This window comes from Hesperophylax consimilis, chromosome 5 (assembly GCF_061612785.1).
Source record: "Hesperophylax consimilis isolate HC1 chromosome 5, BYU_Hcon_1.0, whole genome shotgun sequence".
NCBI classification, from domain to species: Eukaryota; Metazoa; Arthropoda; class Insecta; order Trichoptera; family Limnephilidae; genus Hesperophylax; species Hesperophylax consimilis.
The window spans coordinates 41,529,875-41,557,217 of NC_142840.1; the positions used below are offsets into that span (position 1 = coordinate 41,529,875).

At 32.7% G+C, this 27,343-nt stretch overlaps 2 protein-coding genes across 4 annotated transcripts; one reads left to right on the top strand and one right to left on the bottom strand.

Moving 5' to 3' along the window:
• The first annotated feature begins 296 nt into the window (after positions 1-296).
• Positions 297-5,919, top strand: LOC149423962 (phosphoglycolate phosphatase-like). Its single transcript, XM_089632206.1, has 6 exons — positions 297-560; positions 2,892-3,049; positions 3,144-3,281; positions 4,364-4,571; positions 4,861-5,005; positions 5,148-5,919. Exons 1-6 carry the CDS (start codon positions 473-475, stop codon positions 5,314-5,316), a joined length of 906 nt encoding a protein of 301 aa, XP_089488332.1. The 5' UTR covers positions 297-472; the 3' UTR covers positions 5,317-5,919.
• Positions 5,920-6,289: 370 nt separating this feature from the next.
• On the bottom strand, positions 6,290-26,492 carry LOC149423963 (arylsulfatase B-like). 3 transcript variants are annotated; one of them, XM_089631876.1, is made up of 9 exons: positions 26,393-26,492; positions 22,539-22,697; positions 19,753-19,912; positions 18,159-18,385; positions 15,641-15,899; positions 14,616-14,773; positions 13,331-13,466; positions 10,818-11,467; positions 6,290-7,018 (listed from the first exon to the last, which is right to left on the bottom strand). In XM_089631876.1, the coding sequence occupies exons 2-9, from the start codon at positions 22,644-22,646 to the stop codon at positions 6,968-6,970; spliced, it is 1,749 nt and encodes a 582-aa protein (XP_089488002.1). In that variant the 5' UTR covers positions 22,647-22,697; positions 26,393-26,492; the 3' UTR covers positions 6,290-6,967. The 3 variants fall into 3 exon arrangements, with proteins under 3 accessions (XP_089488002.1, XP_089488000.1, XP_089487999.1); XM_089631874.1 differs by lacking the exon at positions 6,290-7,018 and adding an exon at positions 9,290-10,154 and having other exon boundaries at positions 26,387-26,492; XM_089631873.1 differs by lacking the exon at positions 6,290-7,018 and adding an exon at positions 9,291-10,154.
• Between the last annotated feature and the right edge of the window lie 851 nt (positions 26,493-27,343).

Here is a 27,343-nt window from a genome sequence, read left to right on the forward strand (position 1 = left end):
AGTTATATTTTTAAATTATAGGTTATAAGATAAATGCGTTAGATTATAGAGGTTATCTGAGGTGATCGTGATCGCGTAAAATAATGGAACAGAAGTCGTGCACTTTATGGATTTTAAAATTTAATCATTTCTATTACTAATTATGATATTTGCAAAAAGTAATGATACGATTATAACCGTTTAACTTGAGTAGTAAGTAACCTTGAACGGACGCAAATCTACCAATTTTCGCGGTATGGCAATGTCGCCAATGTCCATCACTGGAAAAATCATTTATGGTCTGTTATCGTGTTTGATAACAGTGTGTGTGCTATCAGCTTAGGTATTTTTAAACTAATTATATCATTACTAAACAGAGAAGTTGAGGAGTTTGCGCCGAGTTTATAAGTTAAAATTAATATAAACAGTGTTCACTTCCTCATTTGGTGGTTAATTTCGACGGTTGTGGGAAAAAAAAAATTTGGAAAACAAAATGGAAATTCCCAACTTATTACTGATGAGTGAAGAAGATATCAAAAAGTTCCTAGATTCTTTTGACAATGTGCTGATGGATTGTGATGGTAAATCTAAAAAGTTTTTCGACGTAAAAATTATGTGTTATGTGTAGTGTTTTGTTGCTAGAGATGTGTAGCAAATTCTGCCGTTTACTGAGAAACTTATTGAAAACGAGACTGTTAAAGAGGAAACTGATAATACGACTGCATTTCTTGTTCACAATATTAAAATTTATGAATATTCAATGATAAGCGTCTCCATATCACCAGATGAACACTGAAGAATGATAACCTTTTATCCTATATGATTTAAGATTTTCACGGCCAAAAGTATTTTTGTTATTTGTTTTTGGGGTGTTATGCCATGTTGCGCTAACTCCTTCTTTAGCCAACGTTTCGGTCAGCATTACAATGTCCATCATCAGGGCAGATGTGTTCCGCAGCACGTGGCAAGCAATCAATTCGGGGACCCCCGAGGAAGACATGGCACGATCAAGTATTTCGATCAGGGTATCTAGTACGTTAGATCGATAAAACCTTACATATATCAATATGATATTGATTGACGTCATCTATTATTAGTTAGCGATATTTGAGAGCACGGTCACCCGAATTTCTCAACAATTTATCACATCTGCCCTGATGATGGACACTGTGTCCGAAACGTTGGCTAAAGAAAAAGTTAGCGCAACACGGCATAACACCCCAAAAACAAATCACAAAAAAAACCTTTTGTCTTGTTAACTTTTATTTAACTAGTAGTTCTTTTATTTGTCTAAACAGATATCAAGTTCATTTTTCTTAGTAGTAAATATACTTTTACTATACAACAGTTTGTTTCAAAAACCACCTTTGTTCTATAGAATATAGATAGAGAAATTATACAGAATACTGTATACCCTTTTGGAAAAAAAAACAGAATAGAAAGTTTACCAAGTTTAATTGAAATTTTTGATATTCATACTTTAAATTCGTGAGTGTGTACGTCATTTCACAACTCCGATTACATGAGGAATAGTGACTAATGCGGATGTGAATTGTGGTATATTTTTATGACAGTTTAAATAGACCTAATTGAACATGGCACCTTTGAACTTTTTTAAACATCTAATTTTCGTTTGAAATGCCATTACTCATCAGGACTCGCCAGGACTACATGATACCTAGTTGCTTAAATATGTTACCTGCTGAAATAAAAAAATGTACAAATGTATAAACAAATATTGTGTTGAAAAATTGGCTCGCTGAAAGAAATAGTTTGTATTAGAGTCTAATACAAACTATAGGTAGATGTAGATACTATCACTGTTGTGTATATGTTTTTATATTTTTAAAACAAATTGTTATTTTTTTTATTGTTATCACTGTTGTCATTAAGTAAAATAAGTTTTTATCTTTTTTTGATATTTTTTTATGTGAAAAGTTGCCATCGACAAACTACTGAAAAGTAGTTTATTGGAACTTTTCTGTTTTTTTTTCTGTATTTTTATTTTATTATTTACTGTAATATATATTTTTGTCTTGCTTTCTTTAAATAAAAAAAAATAAAAAAATCATCAGCCAATCTAGTAAAGTTCAACAACGAGTAATGTTGACTGAATCAAATTTTTATAAGTCAGTCTTTTCTGACAACTCATTTTTTTAAGGTTTTGAAGTAGACCGTGTACTTTTTAAAAACAATATACATAATTGAGCTTGTACAGTTATTACGCCAATGTCCTTAATAAGCGGGAGGTAGTAATAATTCTGAGCCCGGGTCCTCGGTGGCAATGGTATTTATATATTCCTAGATCTCTGTGTTATCGACAGCTCACTCGACCTTACTGTCACAAATGTCATCTGTGAATAACACCTCAAACTAATATCTATGATACCACAGTTACCTATGTCCTAATACAATCCTTATGATCAAAAGTCCTGCCTTAAAAAAAACTGCAAACAATTTAAAAACAACGATGTTATTTTCGTCCAATAATAAAATAAGAACCAAATTCACGGACGAATCAAAACAGTTAAGTAGATGAATGTTCCATTGCTTTAAAATATATTTTAAGAACATTTTTTATAACATCGACCGAAAGCCTAGCGTTATTTTCAACCCTTATCAATGGAAAAGCTTTTTTCTACAAAATAGTCAACTTTAAAACGTCCCATTGCTCTGTACCCCCTTCGGAGATCCTGGTGCAATTCCTAAAAATGGTTGTTTAATGTTGCTGAATTTCGAACAAACGACAGCACCGTATCTGTATTCGTATCTGCAACCTGACAAGCATTCTCATTCCTGTTCCCAACAATTTTATAATAAACCATCTGAATAGAGAAAATACCTAATCAATCATTAAGAAGTAGTTTTGTTGCTTTACCGTATTATATTATTATGTAGTACATTATTTGCAGGTGTTTTATGGAATCGTGTGGCCATTCCAGGAGTAAAGGAGACTTTGCAAAGGTTGGCTGAATTAGGAAAAAATCTCTATTATGTCTCCAACAATGGGGTTAAATCTTTTCAATTATATCAAAAACAATTTCAAGATATAGGAGTCGATATTAACCAGGTTAGTGCCACTTAATTCCTTGATTCTGGTTCATGACAGATTTCTCCTTAAAAGGTGTTAGTTACTTTATAATATTGTATTTTTACTATTTCAGGATCATCTTATCCAGCCATGTGTGACAATCCCAAAGTACTTGGAGAGTGTTGGCCTTAAGGGATGTAAAATTTTCGCTTTGGTTACCCCAAATGTGAGGGCTTCATTGAGAGCTGATGGATATGAAGTCGTTCCTGCGGTATTTTATTTATTTATATATTTACAATAATTATTTGCATTGCTTTCTGGAATCTATATGGTTCGGTTCCTATCAAACTTATAAATTCAACAAGCCGTTTGCAATATCTTCCGGTATTTTTAAAGCTTCATTGAAAGCATAGTTAAATTAAATTTACGTTTTAATACGTTAAATTTACACAGCCGCAAAAAATATCCCTAAATATAACATTATTCACCAATATGGCGAAGTAAGCCGTTAAAAGTTTTGTGATTCAGTTGTATTAGTAAATATTATTTTTCTACAGTAAAAGTTATATTTTTCAGGTTTCTATCGTGTCATATCGCCAGTTCAAGGATTAATTACTCAAACTGTGGGACCTTAGTAATTGATTCTCGGCGCTATGACGCTTTATCATATTTGTGTTTAGATACAAGAATAATTGCTCAACATTAACACGTGTAGAAATTATTGAAGTCAAACCCAATAAATACGCAAACAACTGGCCCAACCAGGGCAACCAGTCGGTTGTTCGACGACATTCGCAAGTTGTGTGTCATTGCAAATCCTTACCCAAGGTACCCCCAAAAGGAAACTGGCATTTACAGTCGATGTCACTTGCGTAGATGTCCAGTACAACGATTACGAACGAAGCAATGAAAATGCTTTTGAAATATAAATATCTACGTTCTAATTAAAGCTGTCCAACAGAAGATTGGTATATTATGTCATTTTTATTTTTTAAATCATTAATTTCCTTATCGACAGCACTGAATTATTGCAATTCATCTCATGTTCCTAATCGAGTCCCACGAACTAAAAATATATTTAAAATGCTATAGAAAACCAAATGTAAACCAATAAATGATTTTAAAAAATAATGCTTTTGTGTAAATTCTGATAAAATATGTAAATTTAAGTTATCAATTGGTGTATTTAAACTCTGTAATTATTTTTCAATCCTTTTTTAATAAAAAACATATTCCAATCTGTATTTAAAGGTACATTTTAAACCTTTTAAATGTTAACCCAAAGGTACCACAAACAAATCATTTTTAACACTGGCCCCATTACTGATCCTTGCGGTACTCCAATTTTCTTAGCCAACGGAGTATCCAGAAGACCTAAGGGGCATAGTTGAGGCAACGAAAGATGACCCAGATGTAGCAGCTGTAGTAATAGACATGGATTTCCATTTTAACTACAACAGTATCGTGAAAGCAATCAGAATCCTAAAGCGACCAGAAGTACAGTATATCGTCGGCGCAACGGAAAAATTTCTACCACTAACCGGCGGACCAACTATCCCAGGTGATTTTGTCTTTTTTAATTATTCGGGTAGATCTTTTAAATGTTTTCAATGTTAGTTGGCATTTTTTTACATGTACCATATTAAATCTAATTTTATTACCTGCAATAACTTTGGTTCGGCTTTTTTTAAATGGGTCTAAGACACTGAATATATAATACACACCACAAATGTAAATTTTAGTAGAAATGAATGTCTGTCGCTACTGACTTATTACCTTTTGGTTCTAGCCCATTTAGCAGGCGCTTCGCCTGATACCGTACATGTACAAACAATTTATTTTTATTTCAGGTCCGGGTTTATTCCAAGACATTGTATCTTCTACATCGGGAAGAACTCCAGTGAAGATTGCCAAACCAAGTGAATTCTTGAAGACAACCGTGTTGGAGCAATTAAAAATCTCCAATCCACAGAGGTCCCTTTTCGTTGGCGACATGTAAGTTAACACTTTGTATTAATATTATTTTTATGCTAATTGTTGGAATAATAAGTACAGATGACTTGCATTACCCATTCAACAGAGAGAAAATAAAATATGGGACCAATAAAAGTTATGCCGTCTTATTTTCTCTTTCCAGGATTGACCACGATATGGAATTTGGGACGCTTTGCGGATTCCAGAAACTATTTGTCCAAAGCGGGCACAGCACCCTGGAGGATGCCATCTCGAGCCCCAACCCAGCACACAAGCCTGACTTCGTTGTGAAATCCCTTGGACACTTAGTTCAAGTGTTACCAAAAAAATGACACATTAGATAGTTAGGAAAAAAATGGAATAATTTAATCATTTATACAGTATATATATGTAACATACGTTAATTTAATTTTATGAAACTATGACGTATAACAATCCCTTCGTAATTTTACCCATGGCAAAGGAAAATAGATACCTACTCGATATTTTTTTCATTGAAGACGTTTCCCCTTTAAACTTATAGTACCTACCTACTAAATTTAATGTATAGTATAATATAATGTACCTACTAGATAAGTAATGTATAATATAATATAATATAATACAATGAAAGTAATGTATGATATTATATAATGTACTCCTGAATAACTTACCTACAAAAATATATACATCTAAAAAAGCCCTCAAGGCGTGAATAAATAAATACTTATTTTAAAGAAAGACAAACATTCCCAGGTTACGAATAACCTGACAATATTTGGAAATCTCCTACTACCACCACAGTAAGCGGAAAAAATAATAAAATCAATTTTGTGTAATTTGGAGTAGGTAATGAATTACACAATACTTCTTATGTAATCTGCAAAATGTAAGGAAGGATAGTTGTAATGTTTTTTTTATATAAGGAAAAAATCGTGAAATAAATTATGCACAGAAGAAATTATGTATTTATTTAATGTTATGTATTTGAATTTTACCAGGCTTTTCAATAAATGTATGGTGGCAAGTGGCAGCTATCATTTTGCAAATGTGTTTGAGAACAAAAAGATCATGGTCTAATAATGTTCACTCATCTCCGCTTTCTTCATCGCAACGTTTGGCAACTTAGAAGAGGTGCCCGTGTTTATGGGATAAGGTTTGTATAAGACTTGGCGGGATCGGGAGAGACTGGTTGAGGGAGATCTTTTGACCTCTTGCACCCCCTTGAATGTCGCCTTGCGGCACAGTGAGAGGGATGGATTTATACGTCCGTCCCTCCAGGTCACGCTGACCCCCCCTAGATTCCTACCCACCCTTCATACCTTTTCCCTTCCTATAACACCATCTCCTTCCTTTTATAAAAAGTCCTTCCACATTCCAAACAGCATCCCCAAAAATGGAATAATTTTCCTCAGGGTTTCCTGTCTGGAGGTAAGATTAAGTTATTACTGGAAATATCTTGTGAAAGTCAATCTACTTCTCACTCCCTCCAAAAATATGGCATCAAATGAAAGATCAAGAAATTTTTTATTAATATCAAAGTTTGACATAGTTTTAAAGTGGCACACAAATGGCAAGTTGTAAATTATATGATATTTATATAATGGTATCACAAATGTTTTAAAAAATATGGCTCGCAACAGTATTTTGGTAGATGTGTAAAACATACAAATATGGCAAATGCAACTCGGTGTATGCGATGTGCAATATTATGGCAATAATTACTACCAAATGTTACTAACTAATTACAAATAACTGATAAAACTTTTCTCCTTATTACAATTTCCTTTAGGTACATTTGTATTATTAATACAATACATATATTTGCTATCAATAATTAATTATCTTAGCAAGATAGTATTTTTCGACTCTTATCTATAACGTTGAAAATTCTGTTGGTGATTGAATAATATCTTATATATTGTTCGTAATTTGTGGTTCGTGTTCTCGTTTTGAAAAAATATGTTTTTTCCAATAAATTGCTGCAGAAGGTCCTCGCAAGTTCTAATTCCGCAGACAAGCCTGATTTAGTGGAAGAATCCCTGGAGCATTTTTCTAAAATATTCCAAGAAAATAATTGTCACATCTGTAATCTTGTAAGGTCCATCAAACACAATAAGACAATACACAGGCCCCGGCCGTACTGAAATCGACCATGATATCGAAATCAGATCGATGAAGATAATAAAATTCCATTCAATTCGATTCAATTCCATTCAATTCGATTCAATTCCATTCAATTCGATTCAATTCCATTCAACTTTATTTAATTCCATAAAAACTAAATATGAAACTCTACACAAATTTAATTCCACTGAATTCTTCATAAATTCAATCAATTTTCTTGAATTCCATACAAATTCCGTTAATTTCCATTCAACTTATTTAATTATTTTCAATTCCATTCATTTTTAGTCAATTTCATTTCATTAAATTCTACTCAATTCCAATAAATTCTATTAAATTCCACTTAATTCCATTCACTTCCATTCAATTCCACTCAATTTATTCAATTCTATTCAATTCCATTCAATATTATTCAATTCCATTTAGAATACTATTAAATTCAGTTTAATTTGATTATAATTTGAATTCAAAACCCACTTGCGATATCCATTTAACCCAAGACAAATAAGGATGGTCCTGAGAAGATTTTGAACAAGCAATTATTGATGGAAGATGATTATTATTTTTGTTAATATACATGCAATTAATTCATCCACATACTAATTTAGTTAATCATAAGTTATTTTAAAGCTGGAAATTAAAAATAAGTGAAAAGTTCGTTGGAAGATGTCTTATTTTTATTAAACGAAAAAAAACACCTATATTACAATATTTTAAATAACAACAATTAATACCCTATTAAAAGATAAAATAATAATTTATAATACTTTTGGAAACTATATTATTTCAAGTCCAATTATTGTTTTACAAAAAGAACTTCATTTCTGAGCAGATTTGGGTTGTCATTTATAAATATTTTTATTATTAATGCTTACACACATACAGGTAAATTATTTTAAAGAGATACTTGCTTTTGTAGCGGTATACTGGATGAATTAAAAAAAATATATTAATAATTTGCTTTTGTTAGAAAGCGAATATGACAAAAAACATAAAATAATAGTCGAATTATTGTCAAATTGAATCGCGAGTCTAAACGTAAATGGAATTGATAAACGTCACTATGCACCAAGAATCTTTGGGAATTTTCGGGGTAAGAGTTTAGATCCATACGGCCAAACATAAATGTCCTGAAAATGATAATAAAAAAAATCTAATTTTCTAAAAAAATCGTTTTCAGCTACAAAAACATTAATAATTCCATTTTTAGTAATATTAGCACTCTAGTATACCCAAAAGTCACGAGCTGCTGTAAACTTTTTTTAAGATTTTGATACTATTCCTGTACACTTATACATTCAAGCGTGTCCTCTTTAAATTGATTTACCTATCCAAAGTAACTTATTATGATGGATTATTTTTCATACACAGTGTCTCGAATAATATTTCAATTTAAAGTATTACGAAGTAGAATGCATTACAATTATTTCGAACTAGAGTAGAAGTTCCTTATTTGTTGGTAATCGACCACAATCAAATTTGTAAAAATTTTGTAGTTTTTTTATTTATACATATTCTGATGTCAATCAACCAAGATAAATAACTTTAAAGATGTTTATCTTGACAAGGTTTCTGTGGCGAAACGCTTGATTTTCGGGATGTGATTCTACTAACATGATAATATAAGCAAAAGAGATAAATAAAACTTTGTACAATTTACAAGTTTACTGAATTGAATAATGAATGTTTCTGTTTTTTTGCAAAAAATATGAGAATTGGAATGTAGATACGACTCTATCTAGAAAAAAGACAACACACGAACATTTTGGTATGCTACTTTCAACTGAAAGTACACGAAAACGTCGGTATTTAAAAAAAATCATTTATTTTATCTCATTTTTACTTGTAATGTCTTTAGAATAATCCCTAGAAATAGCATTACATACCTAGCATTTCACAGCGGAAATCTCGATTTAAAATACTCCTATAAACTACATAATATTTAAAGTATGTTGTTTGCAAAATGTTAATACGACCGGCGCCTACTTGTTGGCATTTCGTATCGAATTATTTATGTTAACGTGATGTTAAATATTAATAACAAGTTAAAACATATTATAAAAGTTATGCAAATTGGACATATTAATAACATAATAATTAAGTTTGAAATGGAAATTTGTACTTTAGTAATGTTTTATTTTTTACCAAATAATTCAATATTTTTAAAGAAAACAGAAAAAACCTCATTTTTAAAGCCAAGAGTCATTGAATTCACTTACAGTCTTACTCATAATAGATAATACGGGGGTTTAAGAACGGGTTGGTAGAAAACGTTACTCATAATCACGCGTATGCGTACTGCGTATTTTATCGTAGCTGACAGATTTTTAAACTGCCCGACCTCCGGGTATAGAAACGTATTACGATCATATTTGATGGACTTTATTAACAATCTGGTTGATTTTACAAATATCGATCTGTCGCGTAATAAAAATGTCAAAAAATATTAATTACCATATGCATTATTATCGGATGGATATTTTAAATTGAAATATCGATTTACCAAAGCAAATACGTGACGCATAATCAAATTGGCCGGATTTCAACGCAATTAAAAATAGACCGCGTCAATCACATGAAATCTTGTCTGAACATTATTATGAAAAACGATTTTAATCCGAGCAAAGCTGCAGCTGCGTATTAATGAATCTTTATAAGTAAGACTGATAAAGTTTGAAGTCAGAACAACTCATAAGTATAACATTTCTCTCCAAGGAAGAATTTACTCGGTAAATTGTAAAACTTTCTCTATTGTAAACGAGACAATATATGTGATTATATTATAAGTTATAAGCAAGCAGGATATAATGATAAAATCTGACGGAAAATGGTTAAATTAAGCATAATCGATACATGTTAGGATAGCAAAGAGTTAACAAAGAGAAAATGAATATTCCACGCTGATGTGATCTCATACAATCCTCTAATAAATTATATCATTCCATAAATTTTCATTTATATACATAGTTTAGAATATCTTCGTCGGCTGCAATATCTTTCGTGGAGGTTTCCTGATAATTTTATACAAATGACTATTCACCCCAACTCGTAGACGTCCTAGGAACTGAAACACACGTTAAGGTAATCAAGCGCGTGCATAAGTCTCATTAAGGGTTCAGAATTCAGCAAATCAAACATGCTGTGAACAACATCTTGAATACATGATTATTATCTTTAATAATTGTCAAAACATTCCAATCAGTATTTGCACACACCTGACATCTTACGCTTATCAATAAGACATAACATAATACTATCAGCTAATATTAACAACCATTTGCGAGTTTTCTTACAAAATTTCGGAATTCAGTACCTCAATATATTGTTAATCCATGCATAAACCCGATCTTTTCTAATTTATTGTCTTTGTTCTCATTTAAATTGTTCAGTCCTTCAGCTCTTTCATAAAGATATTAAAGTGTTTAGCATCAAGATAGTGTTATATCTGTCATATGGAATGTTCTCTTTCTTCGAACATTTCCACTCGTTGAGCCACACTCACCGGAGGAACTATCACCGGCTCACGGGTATGGATTCTTTTCCTCTCTCCCTGCAAGTTTCTAGGCAATCTACTGTTCCTCGAACTCCTAGATCTAACACTACTGAAGCAGTCAGTTTTCTTCATGGTCACGACCAGCACCGTTACAATGGACAAGCATGCAAGCGCACAGAAAACAGCGAAGATGATAATGAAAGTGTTAGATAAGGAACTAAATATGGATCTTACTGATAAGTGGTCGTCCTTCCAGCTGACCCAGAGATTATCATGTTTCCTGGGATCAGCGTCGAAGTCTATAGGAAGGTTGCTCGGAGGCTTGCTGGAATCGATGTATTTTTGGGCAAACTCTTCCATACTGGCTTTGATAGATGATCGCACGCTTGCAAGGTTGTTTCTTTCGCAGGGATCATCTTTGATGTTGAAGAGACAGGGCGCCTCTATTGGATTGCACGGCGTGTTTACAGAGTTATCTGGATCGAGGCCGCAATTGATGGTTGCTTCATCTCTGAGAGAGAGTATTTTGCTTGTTCTTAGCAGCTCTAAGGTGTAAGTATCCTCCGAATCTCTGTCAGTCTTCTTTTTTTCTTCTATTTGACTCTTCGTGATGTAGCCAGCGAGAGACATGGCTGTGGGGGATAGCAGAATGGTCTTGGGATCGTATGGTTCAGCTAGTGCACCAGTTTCCCCATACCACTGGTCGGTCTCCCCGGAGTGGGTGGAGCCGTTGACGTACTTCCAATCCCCTCTTCTGACGGATACGAATGGCTCCACGCTATCTATGTTGAGGACAACATCAGCTCGCGGTGAAGCGGTGTTGTTCTTGAGAGCTGACCACATATTTATTCCATCAATGGCTCCGAGTTCAGCTGGATCACGGCCTGGAGCAGACAAAACACTTTTTAAAATCATATTACATACATGCAATCATCATTTTGAAACTGAAATAAATGTTTAATTTATTGGAATAACTTTGGAGGTTATACCCATCAAAGTAATTTTTTATTTTTTGTGTCTTATTCTGTGTCGTATTTCATTTGGATTTATTAATATTATGTACTTCTTCAATTACTGAAATCCCAATCCCAAAAAAATCTAGTAACTATTGTAATTCTTGCATTGCATCTGACAATGTCTGTTTAACATTTTGCATTTTTTGTGTGTTTTATAGTTAATTTCATAAATGTTACAAAACGTGAGGAAATCAAGATCAGGCATATTTGTTACTTTAATATCACATTCACATCCCTCGCCACCTAACTCCAATAACATTGCAATGTTATCAATTTGCTCTATTTCAATCGATAGCAGCGTATGGCATTATAGGATGGGGAGGTTGTGCAGCATCCATCCTCTACCCTCTAGTGACCGTTCAAAAACTTTTGCTAAGGGTCATCTTCAAATGTTCCCCCTCTCATCCATCAGAGCCACTCTTCAAGAAACTCACAGCCCTTGATATTCGCCAACTGTATATCAAGATAGCTCTTATCCATATCTGGAAAAATGGATTGATAAACTCTACACAAACGGACATACATACACGCTACTCAAAGCACGGAAAATGCATAATTCCTGTAACAAAAACCACTTTTTCACAAAGGCAATACTCATACATCGCACCTAAAATATTCAACACGTTAAAAAACGACATCAAAACATCAAAAACACTTACTCACTTTGCAACCGGTGTGCATAAATGGATATCTGAAAAGGGGCGAAATTTCTTTAAGGAACATATGAACCTATATCACCAGTAAATAATTTAAATAACTTGTATATTACTAAACAATATATTTCTTTTTCTTATTCATCTGATATGTTTCTTATACTCTAGTATTTATTACGAAAAATATTGTGACAATAATTCCACATTTGTGTACATATCCTTAGCCGTAGCTCAAACGTGGATTTACACAAAAATTGCCGATATATATCTATACACCTATGTTACCATAACACGCACATGCAAATCGCTCATCAAGATATAACTTATCCCTACTTGTTTACGAAATAGTACTTTCTTTGATTTTATATTGTATTTGTATTCTTTTTTAGAAATACACTTGTACTTAATGTACTTGTATTTTTACTACACTTTTTTCTATTTTAATTACACAAATGTACTTGTATTTTTTCTTTTTTTTGATTCATGCTCCTTGTATTATTTTTAATTCAATAATACGTATTTTCTTTGATATACTTTTTATATTATTTTAAATATTTCTGTTTTCCACACTTATTTTATATATTTATATATCTTAAGCTTATGTAGATATTTTGCATTATTTTTAATTCCTTTATACTTCATACTTGTTTTAGATGTATAAATTATTTTATTTTATTTTTATATTATTTTGTTTTCATTCAACTTATTTTTAATTTGTATTATTATACTTAACATAAAATTGACCACTACAACACGGGCATGTCCCTAGTGTGGTGGCCAAAAATTTACCCGTTTACTGTAATGTATAAACTTTACTGAATAAAGAACATTAAAAAAAAAAAAAATCACACGACAGTACTCTCGTTACATTTGATGTCAATATAAACCAATTTAAAACAAAATGTATTATTCATAAACATCTCCAATATTTTACATAACGTATTGTCTGAAACTCTGAATCAGGCGATGAAAAAGATATAACTTTCTCTGTAATGATAAATGTGTAAGACGCAAATTTTATTTGTTCATTGAAATGTCTGTTTTTGAAAAGTTGAGTAAGTAGGTATAATGTAATTACCAGCAGCTGTCCAGAAGGTAGGAAGCCAGTCTGAAATATGAATAAGTTGGTTTGAAACTCGGCTAGACTTTCCCAAGAGAGGACTCCAGATGGCGGCCACTCCGCGACTAGCACCTTCCCACGGTGACTCTTTTTGCTAAGAAATAAAACGTTCAAGTATAAAATCATACCAGTAGTAGATGTATATATGTACTGACCTTTTTTCAAAAATGTTTCCTTACTGAACAAACAAAAACAACAAAAAAAGCTATTATTTTTCACAGCTGTATATTGCTTTTATCTTAAATTTGATCTAGAAATACTAGACAAAAGTTATGTTTGATAGTAAATTAATATTATAATCAACCCTCACCTACCCATGTTTACAATATTATATTTACAATCTGTATAAATAAAAAATATAAATGTTTGTTTGTTGTAAATCTTAAATCTCCGAAAGTCTTCAACGATTGCTTTGAATTTTTGACACAAAGTTGCATTCGAATACGCCTGTGTTTTTATATATCTATATTATAAAGATGTCACCTGTGACAGGTAAAAACATCATTTTTGAAAAACAGCGCCATCTGTTGGACATAAAAACAGCACGCGCTATTTTTTCTCTTTCTGCAGACTTAACCACAGCAACGCGTGGCGAAGTACATCTAGTATTTTATGAAATTAAAAAAAAGTTGTTGAGTTTTAAAACTCGGTACAATGAACTCTAGAACTTGGATTTTCTTTGAATTTAAACGTAATTTTCAATATTGGAACTGATTGTGGGAACAGTTCGGAAAAGTGATAGATTAGGTAGCAAAATTATTTTATTTTGTAATTCAGTACCGGTATAAAATTCCGTATAAAATGTATTTTCCTTGTTGACAATTAAGTAATTTTTCAAGGTTACTGACGGTTTTACTGACGATGTGCATTCGAAAATTAAATTTCTGATCGTCTCTAAAATCGATAATGTTTCTTTTTAAAAGGCAATGATCCTTAAAGTAATTTTTTTTTGTATAAATGTACTTACAGCTTCACAAATCCTATAATTATAATAACATTTCATGCATCTTCACGGGTCTGAGATAGTAATGTAATAAAATATGAATTGATTGTAATTTTGGTGAAATTGTCAAATTCCGGTGCATTCAAAGGCTTTTTTAAAAAAACAACATTCGATTTCAATTTAAATATCTAATGGAGACAACTATTTACGTTGGAGGTATAAGTACAAATTAACAAAATAGGTTATTATAGTATTAGTTTGGGTCATTTTTATAAGTTTATCCAATATTTGAAGTCTCACCCCTCGCAGTGGGTAGTTAGATCCTCTGTTGGAATGGATACCAAAGGTAGGAGCTCCGTTATCCGCCATAAACAGGATGATCGAGTTGTCCAACATTCCCTTACTCCTTAGGGCTGTGACCACTTTGCCAACGCCTTGGTCCAAAACTGACACCATAGCTGAAAATATAACAATATTAATTAATAACCTTAATTCATTTGAGATAAATCACTAAAAATCACCCAATTCGCTCAGGAATAAAGTTCGTTTTACAATTTTTTGAATTCTATCTATTTAATGAGATGGGTCACATTTTCATCAATCTAGAGCAGTCTTTTTCAAAGAGAACTGACAACAAACGAATAATTCAAAATTAAATTCAAAGAATGGCTACCAAGAATTTTAGGTGTGGAAGTGAATCCCCCAAGTGTACCCGGGTTATGGTTATTGTCTGTTGTTCAACGATTTCTGATAACATTCCCAACATCGTATTTTTTCGCTTATTTTCTGTTTTTATTTTATGTATTTTTATTTTGTTTTACTCTGAATTATGGAATGTATGGCATTACACTACAGAAATAAATTATTTTTGGAGTATACTTCTTGCTTGATACTTCATTCAATATCATCTCACACATAAGTATCTACTATTTTGTAATTCCAAATCTTTGCTTAACCCATATTATTACACGAGTTTGATTTACAAAGTCGTCTATGTCTTCCTGGGGCGTTATTGTGAATAATTCACTCAAGTTGTAATGTTATTTTAAATAATTCACCTAATAACTTGAGAACCATGTTCTCAAAAAACCGGAATAAATCCACGCATATGACGAACATAGAATTCCCAAAGACGACATGGTCCCTGAGGTAAATGATTTCTCAAGGTCTGATTTTTATGGTATGGATTTAAATTGTTGTATAGTTTAAAACAATAATCTATTTACAAGTGCAAAGTTTTGGTAAAAAAAATTTCAGATTATTTTTTGTAGAACTCATGTTTTTAAAATAGTTTATTCTGTTTTGTTTATGTATTGATTTAGTACCCGCATAGGTTCTCCTCTCCGGATCAGCGATATGAGGAAACTTGGCAACATCTTCATCTGGAGCCTGGAACGGGTCTTTCTGATTGCCGGTGTGGGGAGCAATATGCGCCAGGTACAGGAATATCGGCTTGGTCGTGTCATGTTGCGCTATCAGCTTCGTAGCCTCGTCAGTATACAGGTGGGTAGAGTACTTTCCTCGGGCGCTGAAGTCCACCTCGAGGTTTCGCCGCATGTCGTAGCCAGACATGTTGGGAAAGAACTGAAAAATTTACAAACTAATTAGTGACTGTCGATTGCAATATGATGGTAGGCGATGCGCATTGGTAAGCGTGCCTAGTCAAATGAGATTTTTAGATGTGTTACATGTGTTTCCGTTCATAACAAATATGTGATATTATTAACATTGAACTTCATTTAGGTAGGTTACGCAATAATTCTTACTAATTTAGAACTTCGCATTGGAATGATTTTTTACAACGAAATTCAAAGGAAAAAAATACAACAAATAACTCATAAAAAAGACACATCATATTAGTACGATCAATATGAATAAATAGGATAAAAGGTTAACCAAAATAAAAGTAGTTCCTATAATAGTCGAAAAAACAATGGGTCCAATTTGTATGCTTGTTCATTCGCAGATAACGAGTAACCTGACAATATTTGAAAATCTCTTACTACCATCAGAGAAGGTGGATATTTTGCTTGTTTCGTGATAAAGGACTTAGCCAGCTGAGGAATTGAACACACTACGCTTGAGTGGGACCCAGATGCGATACCAATTCAGCCACTGACCTGACAAATAATACTTTTTTTCTGATTAAAAGCATTTTTCCACAATATCTAAGAAAGTCTTGGGAGAGTATTTAATGTGCATAGAAATCTGTGACACACACTAATTTTAACATATTAATGAGTTTTTTTTTTCAATCCTAAAATTTTATTAAGATATTGAGGAAAGACTTCAAATGGTCTGCGTTAAAAAAAATGATACTCGCTCGACAATTTTATCTAAAATAGATATCAAAATATAGGTCAACAAGTGAATTAAGTTTCGATACAAAACAACATAAACATCATAAGAAAAGATTGCCGAAAGCACTATTTTAACCGGTTTTTTGAGTAATTTACGTTTGGAGTACCTACCTACCGAAATTGATTGGAAGTTCCAATTCTCCAAGTATTTAAATGGATTGACGAAATTTAACCGTTAAGTACGTAATGGATTTTTTACTCACTGAATACCTGCATCAAAAAAAAGGATTTTACCTACTTCCCTACATTCTCTATTAAAATGTAATTACAAGCAAAACATTTTTGCTTCGATGAGCAAGAATGCAATATTTTAAAAACAATTTTGAACGATATGAATAGTACTAATAGTAGAATAATAACAATAAAAGCTGAAACTTTTTTTAATTTGAGAATGGTTAATATTGTGTTAATTTTTTTAAATAATAAGAATAGGACATATATTATTATAGAGTTTGATTCAAATACCTGTGACGCCAAATTAAAAACTTTCTTTGGTACAATGGTTTTGTATTCTTACAAAACGCTAGTTTAATTTTTTTTTAGATTAACTAAAAATGTGACTATTTCAATATATTACATAAAATCCTGTGAGTTATATTCACCCCGGACGAACGGTTTACTTTGTGTCTAATGAAATTTGAACTTTTGAGTTGTAGTAATTTATGTTAAAACTTACAGTTAATTATTTTAATCTTGCATTTTTACACGTACATTTATATCAATAAGAAACAGTAAGCAGTGGACCATACCTTAATAATGGCTATAGACAATGTTATATTACGGAGAAAGTATTTATGTATAATAACTTTACTTGTACCTACCTAAGCCTAATAAGACAACAGCAAAAACTGATAAAAACAGTTTGTTAGGTAACACTAATGCTTTCGGTTGTACAATTTTGAAACACCATATAATGCCAATGAATGCCTTAGTTTAGACTACAAAGTTTTTGGATCGTTTCTTTTTCTCAGGAGTATTCAAACAGCTCTCTTGTTTAGCTTAGATATTATCAGTAAAATAATTAGTATCATATAATAATTTCTTATTACAGATTAACTTTTAGTGACCGCTTTAGGACCCCACCACGTTCCAGGAATTGTTTTAACAACAGGGAACAAGATTGGTACCTCCAGTTAATCGAGTTGATAAATATTGTTATTATTATAATACCCGATTTCCTTGTATGGCAAAAAGAATGTCAGGAAAAACATTATAGAATGCTTAATTACATGTTCCTAAAGTATTAATACTAACACTGACAGAGAGGTCAGAACTAGAGTTCAGAACTGACGATCAGAACGCGCTCAAGGAAGTGCCTTTGGGCAGGAGAATACCACCAAATGACGTAAAAAAATTGATTGAGGGATTCCCCAGGGGTATCGATAGGGGCCTTACTAATATTTGTTGCTTCTACAAAGGCCAAACTCTGTCATGAACCATGATCAACACTTTTTTAGTTTCCAAACTCATTTGAATGTCTTACCGTTGCAGCCACATCGTGGTTGTAGTAGTCCTGCAGCCCGTTCCAGCAACCAAAGTGGGAATCGAACCCTCGTCTAGTCGGCGTGTACTCGGTCCTGTAATAGCCGAGATGCCACTTGCCCACCGCGTGCGTGGAGTACCCGATACTCTTCAAGTACTGCGGCAGGAGTTTCTCTGCCAGTGGAAGTCCGCGAGGTTCTGGTTCAAGAAGAACGAGATGCTGCATCCCTGGAACGAAATCAAATTTAATAGTCTGCTTTAATGACTTGGAAGATAGCCAAACAACTAATGCCAAACAACAACACATCGACATCCTAAACGAAAGTGACCCCATGCAATGCGTATCTAATTTACCTACCAACTGAAGAAACAACGGCTTTGGGACTCACATTCTAAAAGACCTGAGGATATGGGACTGTAATAACAAGATTAAGTCTAAGATTATTCCTTATTGTAGGTTGACTTAAGGTGAACTTTCCCCAATCCGTTGGTTTTTTAGTTGGGAAATCTTGTATTTGTGTTCAATATCACAATATATTTATGAGTTGTCGAATTTCATTTAATTGCATTGTATCGTTCGGAAATGATACCGTAAAATATTGTTAAAAACCATTCAATATTGAAGCGGAAAACAAGAAGGATTCGCTTTACTGGGCATTGTTTCTAATGTAACTTTAAGAAAGTTACTATTCGAAGATTATCATAAAGTTTTTTCTAAAAGCACAAATACATATATTTTCAACTGGTGTAATAGAAATGATCGTCATATAGTTTTTAGTAACTACAACAAAACGAATTAGCTGAATATTTACACGTTTTGTGCATATATATAAATATGTATTGATTGTATTTTAAAATACAATGAACGTCTGATATCAGAAGTAATTCACTTATTAGAATAATTTTCGTATTTCAACAATCGTGATTTAAAAAAAATGTATTAACCCAAATTACACATCAACGGGTCAGATGTTCAACAACGATAACTTTTGACAGCCCCAAATAATAAATGGAACAGTTGATAAAAATTAATTAATTGCGTTAGTAATAATATTATCGATTGTATTCACCAGTGGCAGGGCAATGACTTTGTGTTGTTCAATAATAAATTGTGCATTAAATATTTGAAAATCGGCATTCTGTTGCCATTTATTCAGTTGGCCACTTTGATTGTTGTGGCCAAACGAATAAATGAGCGTAAGTAGCTGTTCCTTAAAAAATCATGGAAAAAACAGTTAACGAATATTTTAATATCTTTTTATGGTTCGAGTTTCTTAGGTAAGCACAGCTTTTCAGCCTTTATGGACTGACTTGAACAATTCACTTTTACTTTTTAACCATGTGTATTTTTACTTAAAAAAGTGCAACAAATTTAATTTTTTATTCTAAAAATTCTATTTTATTTTATAGATGGGTATGGGCATGGACGATTCACGTTTGAACAGAAAAATATACTTAGTGAGATAAATTTCCGATCCGTTTAATGTGAGCATCGTTATTTCGGTAGGATATTACCGTTTATTAAGCGTACGTAACGTACGTTACATTATCCGTACCTACTTTACGATTATCAACACATTTACAAATTATTTTACCTGTGTGTATGGGATATTTCCCTGTGAGAAAGGCAGCCCTGGATGGGGTGCAAAGTGGCTGTACATAGTGGCTGTTGAGAATGACCCCGTTGTAGGCCAGGGCGTCTATGTTAGGGGTGGGAATCTGGTTAGATCCATGGAAGCTGACGTCGTTCCAACCCTTCGAATGAAACACCATGTATTATTATTGGCGTTTTAAATGACGCTTCTTTTCATTCAGTTTCCATATGGTCGTCTTTTCATTTGGATCAGGATGAAAAAAGAACGTGTTCTATTCTGGTGACGATTTTCGTACGGACGGACATTATGTGACATTTGTCATTTATTGTCTACGAGTATGTAACTGTTGTATTACGTAAATATATTAGAAACTGACTGGGCAAGTGACAATATAGTGTCAAGAAGAGACCAGAAGAGGTAAGAGAGGGGGAGAAGATTAAGAAGAAGAAGAAGGTGAGCCAAGAAAAGTTGAGAAGAGTCCAGAAGAATCATGAAGAGCCAAGGAGAGCCTAGATGAGCTAAAAGGGGCGGGAAGAAGCAAGAAAAGTAAAGGCGGGCCAATAGGAGCTAATAAAAGCAAGAAGAACTACGAAGAGCCAAGAAAAGCCTAGATGAGCCAAGAAGGGGCAAGATGAAGCAAATTGAATCAAGAATAATCTTGAAGATCTAAGAAGAGCCAAAAAAGCAATAAGAAGGTAGACACGTAGAAAGAAAAAGAACATAGCTCAGCCAATTCCTTTTTACATCCTAAATTCCAATATCGGCTAATTAGGTAGCCATGTATACCAGTCGATTGTACTCCAACCTCCTTCCTATCCTTTGAGCGTCCTTGTACACCAGTCGCATCGGGACAGGAGTGCTCCTGGCTGGAGTGGTACAACCGCATCATATCGTGAGTTTAGTCCATTCCTCATATATCTTCATAAACGAATTATTAAAGTAGCTATGTGCGTTCATATACGCTGACCAATGTGATTGTTGTTTGCTATATTTCCACCGCGTACTCTGTGTGAGCACGATAACAATATATCAAACTATACCACATCCTTCATGGCCATTTTAAATTCCATTTTGCTGTGCATGTATTAACAAAACAGAATACTTTACATAGATAATCAGGATAAAAATCAATCATATTTCTCAACTTCATGTACCTATTTACTGTGATGCTATTATTATTGGGTGTGGTTAATTTTAAACAGGTAGATTGAGAAAAAAAATCATTGTATTCTGTACAGATTTTAAAATCGAAATACAGAAAACGCAAGTCATTAAAACGGAAAACCGGTTAACCTTTAATGATTTTAAAAGGTTTTTGTTGTTATCGATATGATATTAAACAATCTTCGATGACAGCTGTGCAGGACTTAATAAGTAGTGAGTGTACCTACAGAACAGCTTTATTAATTCACTATTTTTATAAGACATCATTTTTAATTACTTAATGTCTTATCTTAGCTTAAAGACCTTGCTATAAAAAATCGTTTTACAACAAACAATAATAAATAAGAACAAACAATAAATAGAAAAAAAGAAACGTTAGTTTTTTAGATATATGTGATTTTTTCAAAATCGAAGACTTGTCTATAACAATATTATTTTATTCTTGTTTTGACAGAGTTTTTGATGACACATTTTATTAGCAGTTATGAACCTTTGAAAATATTAGTATATGGTGGAGCGAACTAAAATATTAATAGATTTCTACAATTCTAAAACAATAAACGAAAATTCTTTAATTACAAAACATGATAAATGATTGTTATGTTTATGGCACGTTTTGGATGTAAATTTAAACGGTAACATTATGAAATCACCCATTATTACAATGCCAGAATTACACGCAGACGGGATTAAACATGAAGATGATTTCACCTACCTGCTGGAACTACCGACGTAAAAAAGCCTAACCTAAACTGATCTTTGGTTTTTTCTAATGTGAAATTAGATTGGAACAAACTACAAATACAAAATTTTAAAACCACTTATTAACACAGAATTTTTGACTTATGTAATTCTAATATTGCGGATTCCTTGGCAAAACAGGGAGCATCCAACAATATTTTTACCCTCGTCAAACACATCCACAAATAAACCACTCATAACTACATCTGCCATTTTTTCAATAGATACCGCAAAGTTTGGTCAGATTGGTAGTCAATCAAAGAGAGCCTGTTATTTCTCAACATAAAGGACTATTTTATCAAAACCGTACTTTTAAAAATTCTCCCTTTTTACCAATAACATAATTTCCTCACTTATTCGAATTAGAATTGGACATCGTTCCGTTCCTTCTTACCACTTAAAATTAACGTACTTGACTAGCCAGATTATAATTCTGTGGAATTTGAACTTTAGATCAATTTTTTTTGGCTGTCCCTCTTTAAAAAAATATCCTCTCTTCTATCAAGCCTTATCTAAAGTTGCCTCCCCTCCATTCCATATCTCTTTTGAAGTCTGAACTCGACTCCAATCTCCCAAATAATTTTGAAATTTGCCCATTTAAAAAAAAATAATGCATAAATTCACTTTCTCTCTCTCTCCATAATGTGAAATGATGGCTTAAAACAACTTTGAAAGGGGAAAGCCAGAAACAATAGAAAAGAGTGTATTTTAAGTAGGTGTAAAACTTTCTGTAGGTGTAATTCTGGCAGTGAATTGATTGATGAATTTTTGTAATTTAAATAATCAGAAAATACCATACGGAATGTTTTCTGCTGTTATGTTTTATCAGGGTTTAATCAATTATGTTTAATTTAAATGTACTTAATTTCAACTGAACTTACCAAATCATCCGCTATAATCACGACAATGTGAGGAGGTTTCGCTTCATCTGCGCCGATTGCCACAAACAAGCTAATTAATATAACTTCACTGAATCTCAATATTGCCATTATTTAATTTGCAATTTTATCAAACAAGCATATTAAGATAATATTTCACAGCTGTAAAAAACATCAACAAAAATAACAGGTATAATTTTTTTTACCAAGAACACAAATATAACTGTACAATAAATAAATCGTAAAAAAATAATAAATAAATATAAAATTTATATAAAAAAATATCGTTGATATTGTATATCACCAAATTATTAAATTAAATTTTATTTTTTACATGAGTTCCACACAAGAAGCCCTGAGGTAAATAATTTCCCTCGCGGCCTTTGTCATCTGTGGGATGCTGTTTTGAGGGTTTTTTTTAAGAAAATAAGGAGAAGGAGATCTGGGAAGGAAAAAGGTATGGGGAGTGGGTAGGAATCTGGGGTCAGTGTGTACAGGAGTGACAAGCGTTTAAATTCATCCCTACCCTGCAGGAAGTAAGGAAAAATTGAACTTACTTATGGCACACGGAAACGCCCATAACACACTTCTATTGATTTATCCCTTCAGTGTTTGAAATCACTCAAGTCTTAACCAAAAAAAAATAGTAATATGAAGACGCACAATAGTCCTAACTGCTCCCAACCGTTTGTAGCCCGTGAGACTATGGCATCCCCAGTTGGGGTATGTTGTGTGGCTGAAGGTAGTGGGGAGTGGGAGAAAATGGGAAAGAGGAAGGTGGGGAAGTACCTAACTATTCAGATCTAGTCACCAACAGCAATATTTTAATTCTGAACGGTGGTCTTTGACCAGGGCGATACTGTGAGTATCTTCCACTCTGGAATGTGGCTCAAATAAACTATATATTATTTTTAATGAGTAATAAAATTTAATTGCGCACATCGGGATTTGAACCGCAACCTCCAGCTTGCTACTTTACTTCCAAAATGAATAACAATTCATTTAAAAAACAAAGGAAAAATTAGCCGTTCTCATAATTACTACACACCTATAATATTACAATATTTTGTTTTAAATGTTATTATTATTAAAATAAATATATTAATACACGTTAGAATATCACACTGGTTAGTATCACTAATTTATTATTAATCCCTTCTTTGTGAACAGAAATTGCACTGATTTTAAATTGCAATACTTATTTAACAACGATAGTACTCCACTCCAGTAAGTCATTCTGATTTATTAATTTTTTGTTTATGCGTACATTTTCACAGTTTTTTCGCAGATCATTCTTGTATGAGTGTAATTTTTCTACAAAAGGCATTTCGTTTTTTTATTACTTTAACGTGTTTTGATCAAGGCATTGAAATACTATACGATATTTCTACGAAATAACCGGTTACCAACTTCCCAATTAGCAATTTAGTCTTTCATAATCGAGTTAAAAAATTGTTGGTAGACCGCATGTGAGACTGGTGCTAAAATATAGTGGGGGATTTTGATACAATATAACAGGAAGCCAGTCAAAATAAGTATAAGAGTAGTAAAACTAAGTACGATTAGAGAAGGGTTTGAAAGTACTTAAAATCAGATGGAGTAACTGTGCGCAATTTTTCATTAGAATTTTTGTATTAAAACGATAAACATTTTTTTTATTAATTAGAGTGATTATTAAGGTACTTCTAATAAACACAAATACCTCACATATACCTCATAAATCTAAATTTTTTATAAAAAACTACTCTTATACCATATGCGGGGTAAGCATACGCATACCATAGTGTAAGTGTACGCACTCTCCTTTCAATCTGTTCTAGACTGAAAAATGGATGTATTTCTTACAACCATATGAATGTACGTGAAATATTTCACCGTAAAACATAAACAAGAGATGAAATACATTTATGATTTTTTTTTAATTTTTGGAGATTTTACGATGTATGTAAGTTAAAACTAAAAAGATAACCACAAATCGTGTCAAAAACTCAGATCAACATACTCTAACTACACAATACAAAACGGCGTAGCGACCTCTCCCTTTTATTATCAAAGTACGTATATAACAGAAAGATTATTACGTTTTACAAACTTTACATTAAGGACATTTGACATCAGATTTCGTTCGACCAATTATAGAAAAGCTATTCAAACAGAAAAGTTATTCAAACATTTTTTAAAGAACGATTTATAATTTTGAGAGTTAAAATATAGAAACATGTAAGTTTATTCAGAGTCAGAGTTTTTTAATCAACATGAATATATTATTTAAAAGTCAAAATATTTTTTAGTTAATTGACAAATTGAAAAATTGACAAATAACTATATCTATAGTCAGATAATCGTTGGGCAATGAAATGTACTTTTGATAATGTTATTAACTCATCACGTTAATCGAATAAATAATAATATACTGTTAATGTTAACTCAGCACGTCGGACATTAATGTCATATTTATTGATAGTCAAAAACACATCACGATGGAAACAGAACAATAATAAATATCGTGCGTGTTAATTAATACTCCATTGTTAATCCTGCAGCATTAGAATATTTAAATGCGTTCATAATGCTGTTCACAAATAAATGACTGAATCGTGTACATATGGGGAGGGTTTAGGGAGTTCAAAAGTGATGTAAACAGTAAGTCAAGGTCCCAAAAAACCATCACATAGCTAAAGCCGTTTAGTTTTTTTATTAAAGAAAGACTAACATTCCCAGTTTGCAAACAATCTGACATAATTTTAACTCATCCAACTATCGTCATTATGAGCCGAAAATATTTCTTGTGCAATGATCAACGATTTAACTGGCAATTTAAGGATTGAACCCGCGATACCTGTGTATTAATATCCGATACTTTGAACCACTCGACCATTAAACCTTTCGATTTTGAAAGCTGAGTAATTTTTCACTTTTTAAAACTATGGTTGCGTTATTTATCGAGACCAGAGACTTGGAATATATATATCTCCTCTGTTATAGACGTCAAAAAAAAATAGAAATATTTTATTTTATTTTTCAACATCCTGTTCTATTTCATGATGAGACAAAAAAAAATCTGTGATATGTTGGGAATTCCGTATCGATTTAAAATATAACACAGATAGAGAATTGTAAAATTATTTATCAACCGCAGACGTTATTAGATTCTTAGCATTGATTTGTATTGTTTATGTAATTACGCGGGCTGTACCCATTACCCACACAGTTAATGAAGAATTTATTTCGAACAGCGAAAATTGTTTCATAAGATTGCAGTTTCGCTACCGACTTTGGAGGTGACTAGATTAATTAATTCATATTCTACACTGAAAATATGCATTGCCGAAAACGCGTAACCCAAATCAGAACCATATCTGTATTTTGCCCTAAAACGAAAATTAATAAGAATATTTTTAATCGCGAAATCTGACAAAAATTTAAATAAAGTATATATTTAACAGCTACATTTTTATTTTTTATTTTTATTCCCATTGGTCGAGTGGTTTAAGACGCCGGTCCCAGAAAGACAAGAGATCCTAGGTTCGATTCCTAGTTGCGACTGTTATCTTTTTTAATTTTTCTGTGTCTTGTTCTGTTTCATGTTTTGTTTAGATTTATTAGTATTTTCTTATTCTCCAATCAAATTTTTCACCGATAAAGTTTGACGAACCGAACAAACAAAATATTATCGAATACACTCAAATAAACAAAAAAAATGAATCTTTTTTAACATAACATAATAGCACGTTTTTGAACTTTCTGAAAACTAATCGGTGTTCTTAATTCGATTGTTAAGATCACATTAAAATCACTACAATTATTTGATAAATACAAAAAGCACGAAACATAAAAAAACAAGAAATCACTTTTACTTCTTTACAACTCTTTTCGCTACAACGTTAAAAAAACTGTTTAAAATATGACACCAACTGATCGATCGGTTCTCGTACGTCTTCTAACCGAAACGATCTGTTCAAGAATGAAATCTGTTCTTGAAAACCGCCGGGCCTTTTCCGGTACATTGACCACTATCACGACCAGACAGAGCTGACCACTCACCTACAATATTATTTATTGATTATTACGAAAGATCTTTAAGGATGCTGCGTTTCATTGAGCTTGATAACTTTACAAGAGATACGTTTTTTTAACAGTAACCAAACAGAGTTAAGATGGAAGGGGATAGAGATCTAAGAAGGTACCGAGATCTCAGTACTATTGTACCCTTTTTAACATTAGCTCCACACAGGAAGCCTCGAGAAAAATAATTTCGCTAAGGGCCTATATCATCTTAAAGGACTATAAATGGATGTGGAAGGGTTCGATCCACAGGGTGGGTAGGAATCTGGGGTCAGTGTGACCAGGAGTGACGGATGTATGAATCCATTCTATCGAGTGCAGTGCAAGGTGATGGGTCGAGAGAGTCTGGCCGGTGAGGTCAAAAGGCCTCTCTCAACCAGCCTCTCTCGATCAGGCCCGCCAAGCAGCAGGTGGGCAGACCTGGACAAACCTCACCCCCATAAAACCGGGAACCCCTGCCAAGTCATCAAACGTAGCGAACCACTTAGGGAGATCTATTGCAGACGTGTACCCAACCCATACCCGCCTCCAAAATTGAAATCAGACAGTTCAGCAACTATATTTTGATGCTTATCACTATATCATGTACCTCAAATTTGCAATCTTCTTCGTAATATATTGATGTGTAACAATTTTAAGTAGAACGTAAAGAAATAAGCAAATAAAACCATAGCTTCTTGTTTGATAAATCATTGGAAGATAATATAGGGCAAGATCTAAATTAAAATATTTAATTATTGGGA

Bases quoted from the DNA above. Each gene is read 5' to 3' on its own strand.
- LOC149423963 (XM_089631874.1), bottom strand. From the start codon at position 22,646: ATGGCAATATTGAGATTCAGTGAAGTTATATTAATTAGCTTGTTTGTG. The intron at 19,913-22,538 runs GTAAGTTCAGTT...TTTCATTCGAAG, and splicing joins TGATTATAGCGGATGATTTG to GGTTGGAACGACGTCAGCTT. The intron at 13,467-14,615 runs GTGAGACTTCAA...TTTATTTCTTAG, and splicing joins CTAACTACCCACTGCGAGGG to CAAAAAGAGTCACCGTGGGA.
- LOC149423962 (XM_089632206.1), top strand. From the start codon at position 473: ATGGAAATTCCCAACTTATTACTGATGAGTGAAGAAGATATCAAAAAG. The intron at 3,282-4,363 runs GTATTTTATTTA...CAATTTTCTTAG, and splicing joins GATATGAAGTCGTTCCTGCG to CCAACGGAGTATCCAGAAGA. The intron at 5,006-5,147 runs GTAAGTTAACAC...TTCTCTTTCCAG, and splicing joins TCCCTTTTCGTTGGCGACAT to GATTGACCACGATATGGAAT.